Consider the following 15,636-nt stretch of genomic DNA (forward strand, 5'->3'; position numbering starts at 1 on the left):
TCGTTTCGAAAACCTCGTTGTGTGACATCGTTTCAAATCGTTTCCCAAGTGATCTAAATATTGACACGCAATGTAATATGATAGAAGCACTTATATATAAGATGTACCAGCGGCGTATCTACCATGATTCTATCATACTACACCCGTCCCATTATTTAATCACTACCCAAAGCCAATCGTTTAATTCGTTTATCTCGTTTCAAATCGTGTATCTTGTTTCAAATCTTTTAACTCGACACAAAATCGTATTCGTTTTAATAGTGAAAAATACTTTTGGTCGTCTCGTTAACAACATTCAAACCTTCGTGACTCGTTTCTCGTTTCGTATTAACAAACCACCAAAGGGTAAGTTGACAATCATCAGGTTCGGTCGTTACCTACATAACCCCCACACATAACCATGGGTGTAGTCTGATAACGGGATTTATCAGATCCTATGGTACCATAACCTAATACTGGTCGGCTTGATCAGAGCTAATGAATGTCATTTGTTATATAAATACAACCAACAAGTCTTGTTCGCCTTATTGAAATCGTTATTAATTTTGTATAAACCATCTTAATCGATTTTGAAATCATCGTTTAAACCTTGAAAATCGTTTTGTACATATGATTCACCCCAAAACAATTGAAAACAGTAAAATAGGGGAACTATGTACTCACTTGAGATTGTAGGGTATCCTTGATTTTGTGAACTATCGATGCACGGGCAATCAAGGAATCAAGTGGTACCTAGTATCGGATTGCTAGATAAATAAATCAACGCCTAAATCGGGAGATAGGATAGAATGAGGTTCTATAAATCAAATGAGTAATTAACTCATGTGGTATGATTTAATAGTCCCGTCATTCTGATTGAAAGGCCTACCTAAGTGCTTTTGACCCGTTTCGACCCATTATGGTAACATAAGCCACTATAATGCGTCGTTAGCGTAAAACTATGTTCGGATGGTAATCTATGTGCTATGTCAAGTCTTACATGCCCAATTATCCCTAAACATGTTACTAAATCAGATTACAAGTCAAAAACATGTTCACATAGTCAAATTACGGATTTTAGCTTCAAAAGGGCATTTTGGTCATTTCCTATGGGCATACAAGCTAACTAGCAAATGACTAACCAATCCTATGTGATCATAAGGTTATAACCTCAGTGGTTATTCCCTATGAAACCATGATCACTAACTAAGCTTGGTCGGATCCTAAAGATTGACCAAACGGGTCGGGTTCGGAAGTATAAGCGGTTGTTTAGACCGCTTATCTTACGAACCTAAACAAGCACAAACTAATAGTGTCGAGTTAGACATGCCAAAACATGTCTAACCTACTGATTTGGTATCAAAACAAAGTGTTTTGATACCCTAAAGTAGTTCCGTTGCAAAATGCGTGCTAAAACGCATTTTGGCCAAAACTTTGACTCGACACTAGAACTAGCTAACGTGGTAATCAGCGGCTATAATCACGAAGTATTATAACTATCGTGATTACAATCACGTTTCAAAGTTCAATTGAACTTTGACTTGACCAATTGATGGTCAAAACCGAAAGTCAAACTGTTGGCCAAACGTTTGACTTTCTGCGCTACATAATGAACAAGCATGAAAGAAGACTTACAAAGGGTCCTAGCTATCTTTTCTATAAAGAATAAAGTTCCAAGCAGATTAGAAAGCTCCCAAATCAGATAAGAGATGAGAAATGAGAGGAATGAGCAAAGAATTGAGGAGTTTGGCCAACTATTTATACTTGTTGGTGATCAACAAGATCATGACAAGTGGTTTGTTTAGCCATTAAGCAATAAATCTCATCCATACAAGTGTTAGGAGCAGGTGCAAAGCCTTGGAGAGGTGGTAACTTGGCTACCACACAAAGAAATTGCAAGATTGGCCCCTGAATTTACAAACTGATGCTGAAAACAAACTTTCTGCCCAGATGTGATTGTCGCGTAGCGCGACGGCATAGGCAGGGGATGGTCGCGCTACGCTACCATGTGTCTGAATCAGCAAAGTTTCAAAAATGACAGAAATGGTCCCTGCACATGTTTAAAGCCTTTTTCGATGCGTTTAAACCCCGTTAACCTCATTTCAAGGCTCTAAAATGAAGTTAAAGCATAGGCGACTCTCTCGGATGTCGGTTCCTTTGAACGAACAATCACGTTGTTCGGTTAATTACGACGGAAGTCGTAACGAACGCAAAATCGATTCAAATTAAGCGACGAATGGAATTTTTGCATGGCGATCACTAAAATAAAAATATTTTAGTGTGTACAAAAATTTTGGATGTCCAGATGTGTCCAGAACGTAAGATATGCGCGAAAATGCAAACTTACGCAGTTTTTGACACTTTTAGTCCCTGTAAGATCATATAAGCATGTTTTCGCACACCGAACCTATCAAAGCTTATTTCTAAGCAATTTTTAGGTTATATATGGTATGTTTAACTTATGATCAAGTTCCGGACTGTTCGACACCATACGAATCGGTATAGTTTCGCAGTTTGACACAAATAGTCCCTGCGATTGAACAAACTTGTTTTCGACATACCAAACCATCCAAAACTTATTTCTAAGTTATGTGAAGGTTATTTAAGGTATGTTAAGCCTATTTCACTATTCCGGAGTGTTTGTCGCATTAAACTGACTGCGTTTACACACCAGTTTGCGTATAACTTTCTAGAAAGCGATTTAGAGCTTGTAATCGAACGAGAATTGATATGTGCAATCGATACACATTTTTATACAAATTTCAAGTATGAAATACAATATTTCATTGATTTGGTATTTCTTCGATGGTCTTGGAGGCACAGATGTCACAATTGAAAGCATGGAGGTATGGGAAGATGATGAGGTAACTGAAGAGAAAGCAGCTGTAGTTAGTGTTGAAGAAAAGATTGCTGACAAAAAGAAGAGTGACAAGAAAAAAGATACTGAAAAGACGTCATCTGGTAAGAAAAAAGGTGCCAGTTATAACCAGTGTCCACCCCCGCTGGAAAATGGATATTTGCCTAGATATCCAAATGATGAAAGAGTCAAAAAGGCCACAAATTTACAGTGGGAGTCAGAGTCATCGGTAAATCTTCTAGAAAGCATTGATATTGTGTTTACATCATCTGACACTGATCAACAGTCTCAATTAATGAAGAAAGTCGTGGATCATGTGTTAGAAAGTGATGATTGTGAACAGTCAAAGTCGGAGTCTGCGTAAGACTCAAAGTCTGCGTCAAGCACTTCGGGTCAAACAAAAAAACAGGGAAAAATAGTTTATGACAAAGAATTCCTCTTATCAAAATCTAATTTGGATGATGGGTTGTTTAAAGTTGTATACACTTTGAATGATTCTGACAAAGTATATTCTGATGAGGAATTTCCAATAAGAGGTGTCAAAACTGAATTGATAAACAAGGTTTTCAAACTCACAGAAATAAATATTTCTAAAATAGAAGACTTATGTCTTAATGAAAAACCTAAAAAATACACCTCAAGAGTTCAACAAAGATTAAACAAGAAAAAGGGTTACGGTTCTGGTTCTGGTTTCCAAAAGAAATCAAACCATAACGGTAATTTCAAAAAGAAAGGTCTTGGTTTTACTCCTACAGAAAAACAGAAAAATGAAAAATATGTTCGTGATTTTAAATCCAAAATGTCATTTGTTTCAGGCACATCAACTGATGAAGAGGAAAAGACAAATTTCTGGAGGGAATCAAATAGTGAGTTTCTTGCGAAGAAGCAAGACGAACAGAAGCGAGATACAAGAACATGTTACCGATGTAACACTGTTGGACACATTGCAAAAGATTGTTCGAATGCGATACAATCAAAACAGGGAGTATTTCGTAAAATCAAAGAGAAAGTGTTTGCATTCGAATCACCACTTGATAGAACAAAACTGTTTAAAGATTCTATTTTTGAAATTGGTGAGAGTTCGAACAAGTTTTACATGAAAAGAGCAAAATCTGACGACCAGAAATGGATTGTTAAGAGTATTGGTGAAAGCTCTAGCGATGATTCTGATAGGTCGAAATTAAAGGAGCTATCTTTAGGCGATGAAACTGATTCCACAAAATCAGTTGAGCCACAAGTTGTTTCAAAATGTGAAGCTGATGCAATAGTTTAAAAATCAGTTCCGATTGTTAATGATGAGGAGTTTCCATTACTTCGGGCTGAGAATTATAAAAAGAAAATTGGTAAATTTGAAATTTCTAACCAATTTTATCATGATGAACAGGAATTTGATGCTGAGAAGGTCTTTAACCCCAAGGTAAAACACATCTTGGCAAGATGATTGATCGAAAAGTCAAAGAGATTAAGGAATTTTATGAAAAGAAAACAACGAAAGAAAAAGTTGAACCATCCCTGGTTTGTGACTGTGATAGTACATATTATGAACAGTAAGTCTCAGGACTTGCCGGAGCTCCCAGGTTGGTAAGCGTGGAGCATGAATCGGCATCTTTCTTGAAGTTTTATTAGGTAACGTCAATCATACAATCGGTAAAAAGGTTTGTTTGTGTTTTACTTACGAGTGGTAAGAAGATTTGATTGTGCAAATGGTAAATCAAGGACATTAATTTGTACTTGCATTTTCCTACGAGTGATTGAAAAACAAGATGATGAACCACATCCAAACTTATTTTCCAGAAAAACCATTTTGATTAAAACAAACTTAAGTGTTTTGAAATCTAAATGGGAAAATAGTATGTTGATAGGGGAGTTCTGATTGTTTATGCCAAGTGAATGGCGAATTGAGGTGATTCGATATCAGTTGTCATGTTCTTTACAGTTTGTTTTCAATTTTAATTAGATGTATTTGAATTTTAGGGGGAGTAAGAATTTTTTAGAAAATCCAAAAACATCAGAAAATTTTAAAAAGACAAACAACATGATGAAACTGAAAAAATGAGTTTTTGTTGCATAAAAGAGGAAATGATAGTACATCAGTGGACTATCACAACACTCTAAAGATATGAAATGTTTAACAGTGATAAACAATCTTACTGCGGATGTGTCAGTAGATTTTCATACACTTAGTAAATTGAAACGAGATATAAACCTAAAACAAACTTGCTTGATTAGTGGGTAACTATTCTTAGATATATAGGTAACCCCTGAAATCTTGTTTGAAAGGTTTCTTTTCTGATATACTAGGTTTTTATACTCTGTGATATCTGGGGTATTATCCCGGGACTTCTGCTGAATGGAAGTTCTGACCTAGTCCCTGGATAATACTTGCTGCATAGTGCTTGAAACATAGCATAAAGCCCTCAGCTGATTAGACAATAAAATTGATAATCAGTTGTTGTAGCTAAAAGATCTCCTAAAGGGGAGACACCGAAAAGTCGAAGCTGATATCTCTCTGCGCATACGGAAGTACCGACCTGAGATCCCTCAGTCCTCGCATATCCCCTAAATTATATACAGATATCAGTTGTAGTATATTTACCTGTAAATCTGAACATTGAGATCTGGATACGGGAGTATATTCAAGTGGAGTGATACACAATTAAGTTCAAGTCTCTAAAACACTAATATCGTATCTCGAATCAATTGAAATTTGTGTGAAAATTTAAAGTGGACCAATATACTGACAATCTAGGTAAATTGTTTAGAACTTAAAATGTTTAAAGCTTAATGGTGTTGATGATATGTCTCAAAAACTGATATGATCCTCTTGCACGAGCTCACAAAAATATTGTCTGTAAATATTTTCTGTTATTGCATTTCAAGTTTCTTTATTTCAAAATCCAAAAAGATTTTCAGGGTGTTTTAGCATAAATTTTGAAAAAGTCAAAAAGATTTTCGAAAACTGATGTTGAATAGCTAATTTTCAAAACTCCGAGTGCTAAACATGATGAGCAATATTTGAGGGGGAGTGTTTGTGTGAAATTAAATGTTTTCATAATCTAACCTTTCAAGTGGTTCATCAAAATCTGTGTTTGTTTTGAAGGAGAGTCTGAATTGGTGCAGGGTTATATGTTTGAAATATATATGTGAAAGAAAATTACTTTGGGGTAGAGCTTATGCAGGATAAGATGAGAAGCTGTTAGACGGAAAGCCAGACAACGATCCTGAAGATGTTACTGAAGAACATAGGAATACCAGTAAATCGAGAGGGGGAGTCTGAAGATAGAGAGAAAGAAAAGCCCTGAGACTGATCAAGACTGAAGATGTGAAGACACAGCTTTGTTGTGACTCGATAGTCGACTCCATCAACATCTGAGGGGGAGTCTGTTGGTGCACTACATCTGTTGATTTCGTCTTAGATCGAGTCTTTCATTGTAATGTATAGATTAAGGCACGTTTTACGAGAAAACTGGAGAGTTTACGTGGTTTAGAGTATAGGTCCGCTTATACGGACATAGTAGGTTCTCTTTTATGTCAGGTCCACTTATTCGGTCATAATAGGTTAGCTTATTAGTCAGGTCCGCTTATACGGACATGCCGTATAAGAGAACCTATCAGGTCCGCTTATATGGACATGCCGTATAAGAGGACCTACTCACCTATAAATACCGGATAAGAGAACCTCATTTGTAACTTTCCGGATTCCATACCGAGGTGCTGCCGGTGTGAGAACTGAATGTAAAAGCTGTCAAATTAATCAGAATAGAGAATTAAGAAGGATATCTAGCTGTTTCTACGTCAGGTACTTGTTTTCCGCACCTGTATCTGATCAAACTCCTCTGATTGACTCGTTCGGGTCAGAATCCGATCCTACACTCCGACTAAACATTTATTATGAGAAGACATATCAGCTCTCTAAGGGTCTAAGGATGTAAGGGGTGCATGCCCATTGAGATTTCGCAAACTTTACCCCCACCTAATCTTGTTGTGCCATATAATTCCCCTCTCATTCTTGCCTAATGCTCAAAAAAAATAAGGGTGCATGCCTAAAATGAGATTAGGCAAACTAATTTAAAAAAAAAGATGTGATTGGTTGATTTGGGTATGTGCCCCACCACTTACCCACTCCCTCTTTTTGCCGCATGCGGCAACATCTTGCCGAAATCTCTTCTCCATCATCTTACTCGATCGGCAAAATAAAGTTGCCAGTTGAAGAAACACTAGTTAATTGATCGGAATCAACTAAACCACGGGGTTTGATTCTGCATAAAAGGGTTGGTTTCTCCTCGTTCGGTTCGTGGGTGACAGATCTTCTTCTCTTCACAGTAACTGCAAAACAACCACCGTTAGATTCGCCACGGGGAGAATGCGGGTTCTCTTCGTGACCACCCTCCGGCGTGAGAATAAGTACAAGGTTTATGAAGAACAAGAAGTGTAAGTGAAGTGAATGTAACTCGAAGTTTATACCTGAATTATCCTTCTATTTATAGCCGAAGTTTGTGCGGGAAAACTTGTTGGTGAAATATTGACGGAAAGTGCTAAATCCGTTAGCGGTTATTTTTCCCTCCGTTAATCACTTAACGAGTGTGAGAGCACACGGATCGCGATCTTTGATCAACGGTTGGGGTATTGCCACGTGGAAAGTGGGCAAGTGAAGATCCCTCTTCAATTTCGTGCCATCATCGTGACTTCAAGAGAGCCTGGGATGATGACACGTGGTCAGACGGTTATAACCGTCTGGTGATGCACGATAGAGCCTTTCTAGAAGAATACAGCTGTAATCTTGTGTGGCTCCTTAGTGTATGGTATCAGTGAAGTAAATAATATCCAAGTGTGAATATTATTTATGTGGAGATGTTTACTTAGGATATTTATCCTTATCCGTTATGGAGATTTTTTTTATGATATTGAAACTGCTATTTTCATTCCAATCATTATGGCAAATTACATAGGGAGATTAGCACAAGGATTTGCTAGTTTCCTTTTGGCGCGTAGGTGCTGCTAGCTGTTTTCCTTCTAAGCCCCCTTTGTAAGACCAGTGCGCGGCCGCGCAAGGTTTAAAGAAGGTTAGAAGGGTGAAGTTTTGGTATGGTCCCAAGCACTTGAAGCGAGGTTTTTGGACCTTACCCCTTCAGTTGTGGACTCCCGTGTGGCATGTGGGCTTGCCGAAGGGGGTTGCCGAAGGCACCCCACAGACCCTAAGCATCCAAGCAAGGAATCTCGATCATATTCAGAGACTTTAACGCGGTGTGAATCCCGGAAGACAGGCGAAACTCGACTTTCAACTCCTCTGAAGCCAAGGATTTTAACGAGTTTATACATAATTTAGGGCTAAAAGAGTTTTCTATAAAAGGTAGGCAGTACACGTACGTGAAAAAGAAAGGCGCAAAAATGAGTAAGATTGATCGCTTCCTTGTTTGCACCAACTTCGTGGAGAATTTGTTCGGCGCTTGTTTAACGACCCTCCCAAGATTTTTATCAGACCTACCCGCTCGACTTTGGCTCGATCCCATTCTGTTTTATCAACACGTGGCTTGACCATCCAAGGTTTGATGAGATTTTTCGAAATGCAAATGCCTCTTTTATTTTCTCTGGAAATCCGGATGAAATTTTTGCTGCAAATTTACTTGAACTTGAAGCCCATAACCTTAAGGACGCCGGCAAACAAAAATACCGTGTTAAATGGCCTTCATTTGGCGATGGCAACTCAAAAAAATTGCACAGTATTATTAAGGAAAAATCTCTGAAAATCGCATACATGGGATGGATATCAATGGAGTTTGGTGAAAAAATCCAAAGCTTATCAAAGGTGAGGTGCTCTGTTTTTTTTCTTCCCATTTTAAAGAACGAGATGGAAACCGTCCTAATTCTCTCAATTGTTATAATATCAAGAAAACTACAGATTCAGATGCGGCGTTTCTTATCTCCTCCTTTTCAAGAAATGAGATAAAAGACGCCGTTTGGGCTTTTGGGAATGACTGTTTTCGAGGATTCGACGATTTCAACTTTAGATTCTTCAAAAGATATTGGGATCTCACTGGGGAAGATTTCATTAATGCTTTAAATTTCTTCCATTAGTTACGCAGGTAAGCTTTCAAAGGGTTACAGGTCTTATTTTATCAGCCTTGTTCCCAAAATCAATGATCCTCTTGGGTTCAATGACTTTCACCCTATTTATTTAATAGGTGCCATGTGTGCTGTCTTGTTAAAATTCTTTGCTACTTGCCTATAAATGTCATTGTCTCGGTCATTTAGGATACTTAATCGGCTTTCTTTAAGGATTGTAACATCATAGATGGACCTATCATCATCGACGAGCTTATCTCTTTGTTAAAGAAGTCGAAGTCTAAAGCTTTCCTCTTTAAAATTGATTTCGAGAAGGCTTTTGACCATATTAGTTGGAAATTTTTGGACTCGGTACAACAACAAATGAATTCCCCAGATACTTGGCGAACATGGATTTGGGGTATTTTAACTTTGGCGAGGTCTTCGCTGCTTGTCAACGGCTCTCCAACATATGAGTTTCAACATCATAGATGAGTGCGGCAAGGCGACCCTCTTTCACCTTTTCTATTCCATATTGGTATGGAGGCTCTCTCTTTTATAATTTATTGTGTATGCGATAAGAACATCCTCAAAGGGATTGGAAGTCCTAGTGGCAGCCCGACAATCTCTCACTTTTTATATGCGGACGACGCCCTTTATTATTAGTGATTGGTCGGTCTCAAATGTGCGTAATAGGACCGGAATTTTGTGATGTTTTTTTTAGTTCCGCGGCTACAAATTAATTCTAATAATCCAAGCTTTTCGGCATTGGTGTGGATCATGTTGCTTCCGAACACTTTGCTGAATTTATCGGTTGCTCGTCAGATTCGCTTCCCTTCTCCTACCTTGGCCTCCCGGTAGACGAAAATATGAGCATAATTTCCTATTGGGATCCCATCCTCAACACGTTCAACTCAAGATTATACACTTGGAAGACCTGTACGTATGCTCTCAGTTGGAGGCCCTCACACCCTCCTTAAATCGGTGTTGGAAACTCTTCCAACTTATTATGTTCCTTATACAAAGCACCGTCTATAAGATTATTGATCAACTTGAGGCGAAGAGGACGGATTTTTTTGGCAGGCAACCCGGAAGGTAATAAATTATGTTGGGTCAGCCGGCCGAAAGTCACCTCTCCTTTTGAGGATGGGGGCTTGGGGCTTACTCCTCTTAGGGATGCAAATATCGCGCTTCTCACCAAGTGGCGGTGGCGCTTCAAAACGGAGCATGAGGAACTTTGGAGAAAGGTCATCATGACCATTTATGGGTTGTAGTAGAACATGGCCGGCTATTCCACACTCCTAGCGGGTTTCCGGAACATGGCGTACCATAGCAAATCTAAACAACACCGTGACCCCTATCAGCATTAACCTGCATTAACCTGGAAAATATGCTCATCGACAAAGTTGGAAACGGTCACAACACCCATTTCTGTTTCTGGTTGGACACTTGGTTGTCCTCTAGCCAGTTAAAGGAGACCGCCAAAATTCATGTTTGTGGCTGATTGCTATGATCCTATCAATAAGACGACCTGGAGTTGGAACTCGAAGCCGGGTATTTTTAATACATTTCAAATGTTCAAACATGAGGATTCATTATATCTTCTCAAACAGGTCTCCCAATCAAATGGTAAAGATAAATCGTCTTGGGCTTTAGAAAAGGATGAGAATTTCAGTGTTTCATCCATGAAAAAGGCTCTTTGCAACTCTCATGGATTTCATACCTCCTACACTACACTATGCCTTGGAACAAATGGGTTCCAAAGTAAATTAATGTCTTTGTATGGAAAAGAGGTGGGCCCCCCCTGCACCCCCTTTTTCGCTCGTTAGCAACATGGCTGAAGAAGGATGGCACCCCCATTTCATTTGCTCGGTGTGGTAGATGGCGCCCCAGGGGCGCTATGTTTGCCTTGTTGGCGGGGTGGCATTAAGCCACACCCCCTGGCCTAAGTAACTTTAGTTAATTGTGTTTGAAGTTAGCTAAACTTGATTTATGGTATGGTGCTTATGATAGACTTCCCGTAACTTGAATTCTTGATTTATCATATTTAATGGTTATAGTTGACAATATTCAAGGTGTTAGTGATGCTTTTTTTTTAATTTCAATTTTAATGTTCATTTGTGGTTCATTTGCGTTTGTTTATACTCAAGTGTGTTCGTGACGAGTGTTCACTTTTGAACCTAATGCTTCCGCTAAACATTTAAACTTTGCTTTGAACTTGCTATGTTTTGAACTTCATTCTGAACCTGCTATGCTTTAGACTTAAACGATGTGTCACTAATCATATTGACCGTAGTTTTATTTTACTCATGATAAATATTAAATGTGATTGGTGGCTTGATCCTGGGCAGCAGAGCCGGCCCTGAAGGAGGGCGGGGAGGACAACCGGACAGGGCCCGTGATTTCGTAGGGCACGTAATTAAAAAAAAATCTGATATTATATATGTAAAAAAAATTAATAGGGTATAACCAAACAAATATTAAGATAGGCCCACTTAAAAAAATCATATTGTTTAAATTATTTAGCACATTAGGTTAGTGAGCCCAATACCCAAATAATTCCAAAAACTAATAAAAAATAAATCTGGGCCGCATAATACGTGGTCGAAAACTTGTTATGGTTTGTGCTTAAGTTGATGTTTTACATAGCTTTTAATCTTGAATAGCCTACTTTTAATGGGATTTGTGTTTTACAGGTCTAAAAGAGTTTAAGGAGCTAATCGGGAGCTAAACGGAGCACCGTTGACGGTATGATAGAGCTAATCGGGAGCTAAACGGATCAACCGGGGATGTGAAATGAACAAAACCGGGTTAATCACGAAGATTGGATGTGTTTTGGGAATGTTAATGGATTTAAAATGAAAATATTGGAAGACGGTATGATAGAGCGCTGAATTACGAGTACGTAGGCGAAAACGGTGAGTAAAACGGAGCTATAACGAAGAAGTTATGAAGAAAACAGTTTCGGACGAAACAGGAAAAACTAGAGGGCGTCGGGGACGGGCTCTAGGCCGTCGCCGACGGGCTCTAGAAAGTCCCGTCATCAAAAAGTGCCCGTAACAGCCAAACAAGCCGTCGGGTGATTTCAGCAAATGGGGAGGCCGTCTCTGACAGGTTGTGGTTTCCTGAAACACCAAAATTGGGTATCTTTGATATAGGAACGATTCTAATTGGTCTTGGGGCATTCAATTCCTAAGTTACACTTTATGTGAAGTTTGAGTCTTCATCTTGGAGCCAAGAGGGATCAACCATCCATCTACCATTCAACCCAACTTCATCTACACAACCCGAATTCATCAAGAATCGTGATCATCATCATCTTTCACAATCATCATCCACCAAACCCTAGTTCATCCAATCATCATCCCTTTCACCATCATCATCCACCAACAACCTAATCCTCATCCTTCTACCATTCCACAAGATTCAAGATGATTCAATTCGCATCCTAAACATCCGGTGATCAAGCTTCTTCAACCATGAGCGGCTAATCATCTCGGTTTCACCCCGGCGTAGGTAGTTGTTAATTTAGGGTTTCGAATTGTTTATTAATTCAACTTTGTGACAATTTGTGTTTGATTATTGAAACCTTTGATAATAGTGTTACATTTGTTACGAATTCGTAAATTGTTGAACGATGTTAAAAGTTATGACTTTGCGAAATGGTGATATGTAATTGTGCATTGTCGTGGTTAGGATTTACTTGTGTTGATTAGAAAGTGTATTCTTGTCCGTTCTTCGGGACATTGATAGCTATTAGCACCTAAGTCATGGTACACTAAATCCGTTAATCAAATGCATTTGAGTTGAATGTAAAACTTGTAGAAATCTTAGGTTAGCAATTACCGAAACCGGGTATGATTCCTTTTTCTTATTATTGTTCAAGTTATCAAGTTTTTCGTAATCCTTAATTATTAGTTGTTAATCAATCTAATCAATTCACTTAGTCTAAACTCACATCTTTCAATTAAACAAAACTACAAAAACATTCTAGTAAGCTTCATAAAACGTGACATTCTTGATAATTCAAACGAATCCACACACAAACCACATACTCTTCGTGGTTCGACCCCTTGCTACCACTAGCTATTTGTTAAGGGTAAATAGGGCTTATAAATATTATCTTTGACCGAAGCGCGACACTCCGATCAAATTTTGGCGTCGTTGCCGGGGAGTGCGTGCGCTTTGTGTTTGGATATTGTTTGAATTTTTGTGATTAACTGTTTAACTTGTTTAGCTTTCTTTTTGTACTTGTCTTTTTCCTTGTTACGCGGGGTGTGTTACTGGTGCAGGTTACAGGTAGTGCATGCATACGCGCAATTCTGTGAGGACTTCATCTCTAGTCTACGAACCGGAAATCAAAAGAGTAGCAAGAAGAAACCGAACAAGCCAGTTAGAAGCAACCCTTGCTTCTAATCAAACCAACCGAACACCACAACTCACACCAACCATTGAAACCAATTCAATGGCAAACCAAAACTCCAACCAGAACTAGAACCAATACCAATAATGGAGTAACTTTAATCCCGCTCAAAACGCCCAAGCTATACCTCAAGAGCAACCGGGTGGTGACGACAACTCTAGACCACCCACACCACCTTTCAGAAACCAAAATCCCAACAACAACCAACGAACGCCCAAACAATAAAACCGTCACAGACAAACTTCTTTACTCGTCAACCTCGATGATGGATATTTCAATTCAGATCGTAGAGGTAATCGTGATCACGGTAATCCCACGGATGAAGACCCTTTTTTCAACATCGATGACTTGAGGGATGCAATCCCCGATGACGAACCTTATAGTGTTCCCGGTTATCAATCGCCGAAACATGTAAGTGTGCATACAGAAAATTCCGATGATGGGGGTTATTATGATGATCGAGTGGACGATGATGAAGATTGGGGGTACATCAATCGGGGTAATGACTACCGTGCGAGAGGGTACGAAGATGAAGAGTTTGGCTATCAAAATGCCAACTACGTTGGGGATGACGATTATGGTCGTGGGAATAGAAGGAATGATGGTTACGAAAATAACCGCCAACCATGAAACAACTACCAACGGAACCAGAATGATGGGTTTTACAACAACAATAATGCTAACCCTAACCGGATTCCTCGTTTCGTGGGAGGTGGTCATCAAGGGGGTAACCGAGGTGGAAATCAGAGAGACGATAGAAGAGATGCTGGAAGGAGTGAGAGAAGAGACGAGATGAAAGGAGGAATGAGAGAAGAGATGATAGAAGGGATAACCGGAGAATAGATGATCAAGAGGTTAATGGTCCTTATCGTCGTCAACAACCTCCACGGGGAGTGAATGACCGTTTCAGGCCGATTGTCACCGAAAACGATTCACCCATCGTTTGTGAGCGAAGGATGTTTGACTGTAAACCACACTACATCAACATACTTCCTCATTTCAATGGGAGGTCCAACGATGAGCCATATACGCATTTGGCGGAATTTTCTTCGGTTTGCAACACTATCGGGGGGCACAGTTTTGCATTAGAGGAGGTTAAACTTCGCTTGTTCCAATTCTCATTAAAGGACAAAGCGAAGCAATGGTTCCTTACACTCCCGGCCAATAGCATTCGCACATGGGGAGAGATGCAACAAGCATTTTTAGATGAATATTACTCTATGGAAAAGACCGACGACGCTCGCGATGAAATTAGGGCTTTTCGCCAATTGTCAGGCGAATTGTTGCATGAAGCCTTTACAAGATTTAAGGAAATGATGCGGAGATGCCCACATCATCAAATCGAGAAGTGGGAATTGGTGAAGTGTTTTGTATGTGGGTTGGATAATGCAACATGGAATCGTCTCAAGTCGACAAGTAACGGGACTCTTCTGAGCAACCATGAAGATGATGATTGGGAGTTTCTGGGACGAATGAGCAAACAGTCAAAAGAAAAAGAATCTGCCGATCGAGCCAAGAAACATCCTATTTCCCGGTCACTTCCCGATCTTGACTCTAAAGATCGGATTTCTACTCTAGAGCGGGAAATGGCTCGAATGAAGAGGAAAGAAGTGGGTGCAATACAATATAGCGTATGTGAAGAATGTGGTGACATCGGTCACCGGACCAAGAAATGCCAAGCCACCACGGATGTGAATCAAGTGTATGGAGACCGGAGGAAATATGATATGAACTCCAACACTTACCACCCCGGATTGAGGAACCATCCTAACTTTAGGTATGGTAACGCCTCCAACCAAATGAACCCGAATTTCCAATCGGGAAATCAAGGTGGGTATTCGCACCAAAATCGCCAAGGAGGTAACCAAGGGGGTTATCAAAGGAACAACAATCAAACTGGTGGCGATGACTTGAGTGCCAAAATGGATGCTTTGCTGAATATGCAAAAAGAATCTCAAAACATATAAAAGAATCTGGCAATGACATTAAGGAGATAAAGAAGACGAACGAGATTCGGGACAAAGCACATGAGGCATTGGCAAAGCAAATGGGCCAACTCGCGGAGGAAATGGCTCAAATAAGGGGAAGCATGGGAAAGCTTCCAAGTGAGACTACAGTGAACCCGAAGCATCAGGGTTTTAGTACAAGCAACGTAAGGGATGCACGCGTTAGCGCGGTAAGTATTCGTTTAAATGATGAAGTTTGTAGTGTTGAAAACATTCCACCACCACAATTCGTTGATGGTGTAGTGGAAAATATAGGTGAGGAGTCGGAAAGTGAAAATGAACAAGAAACGATTTCACAAAAAAAATGTAAAAAATAACTAAAAATTCTT

At 39.4% G+C, this 15,636-nt stretch overlaps 2 protein-coding genes across 2 annotated transcripts; both read left to right on the forward strand.

Annotated features, from left to right (window-relative positions):
- The first annotated feature begins 2,819 nt into the window (after nt 1–2,819).
- LOC110875350 (U1 small nuclear ribonucleoprotein 70 kDa-like) lies at nt 2,820–14,144 on the forward strand. The gene is made up of 4 exons (XM_022123547.1): nt 2,820–2,940; nt 3,652–3,762; nt 13,585–13,905; nt 14,014–14,144. The coding sequence occupies exons 1-4, from the start codon at nt 2,820–2,822 to the stop codon at nt 14,142–14,144; spliced, it is 684 nt and encodes a 227-aa protein (XP_021979239.1).
- Nucleotides 14,145–14,257: 113 nt separating this feature from the next.
- On the forward strand, nt 14,258–15,268 carry LOC110875351. The gene has a single exon (XM_022123549.1). It carries the CDS (start codon nt 14,258–14,260, stop codon nt 15,266–15,268), a length of 1,011 nt encoding a protein of 336 aa, XP_021979241.1.
- Nucleotides 15,269–15,636: the final 368 nt, after the last annotated feature.

Source organism: Helianthus annuus, chromosome 9 (assembly GCF_002127325.2).
Source record: "Helianthus annuus cultivar XRQ/B chromosome 9, HanXRQr2.0-SUNRISE, whole genome shotgun sequence".
NCBI classification, from domain to species: Eukaryota; Viridiplantae; Streptophyta; class Magnoliopsida; order Asterales; family Asteraceae; genus Helianthus; species Helianthus annuus.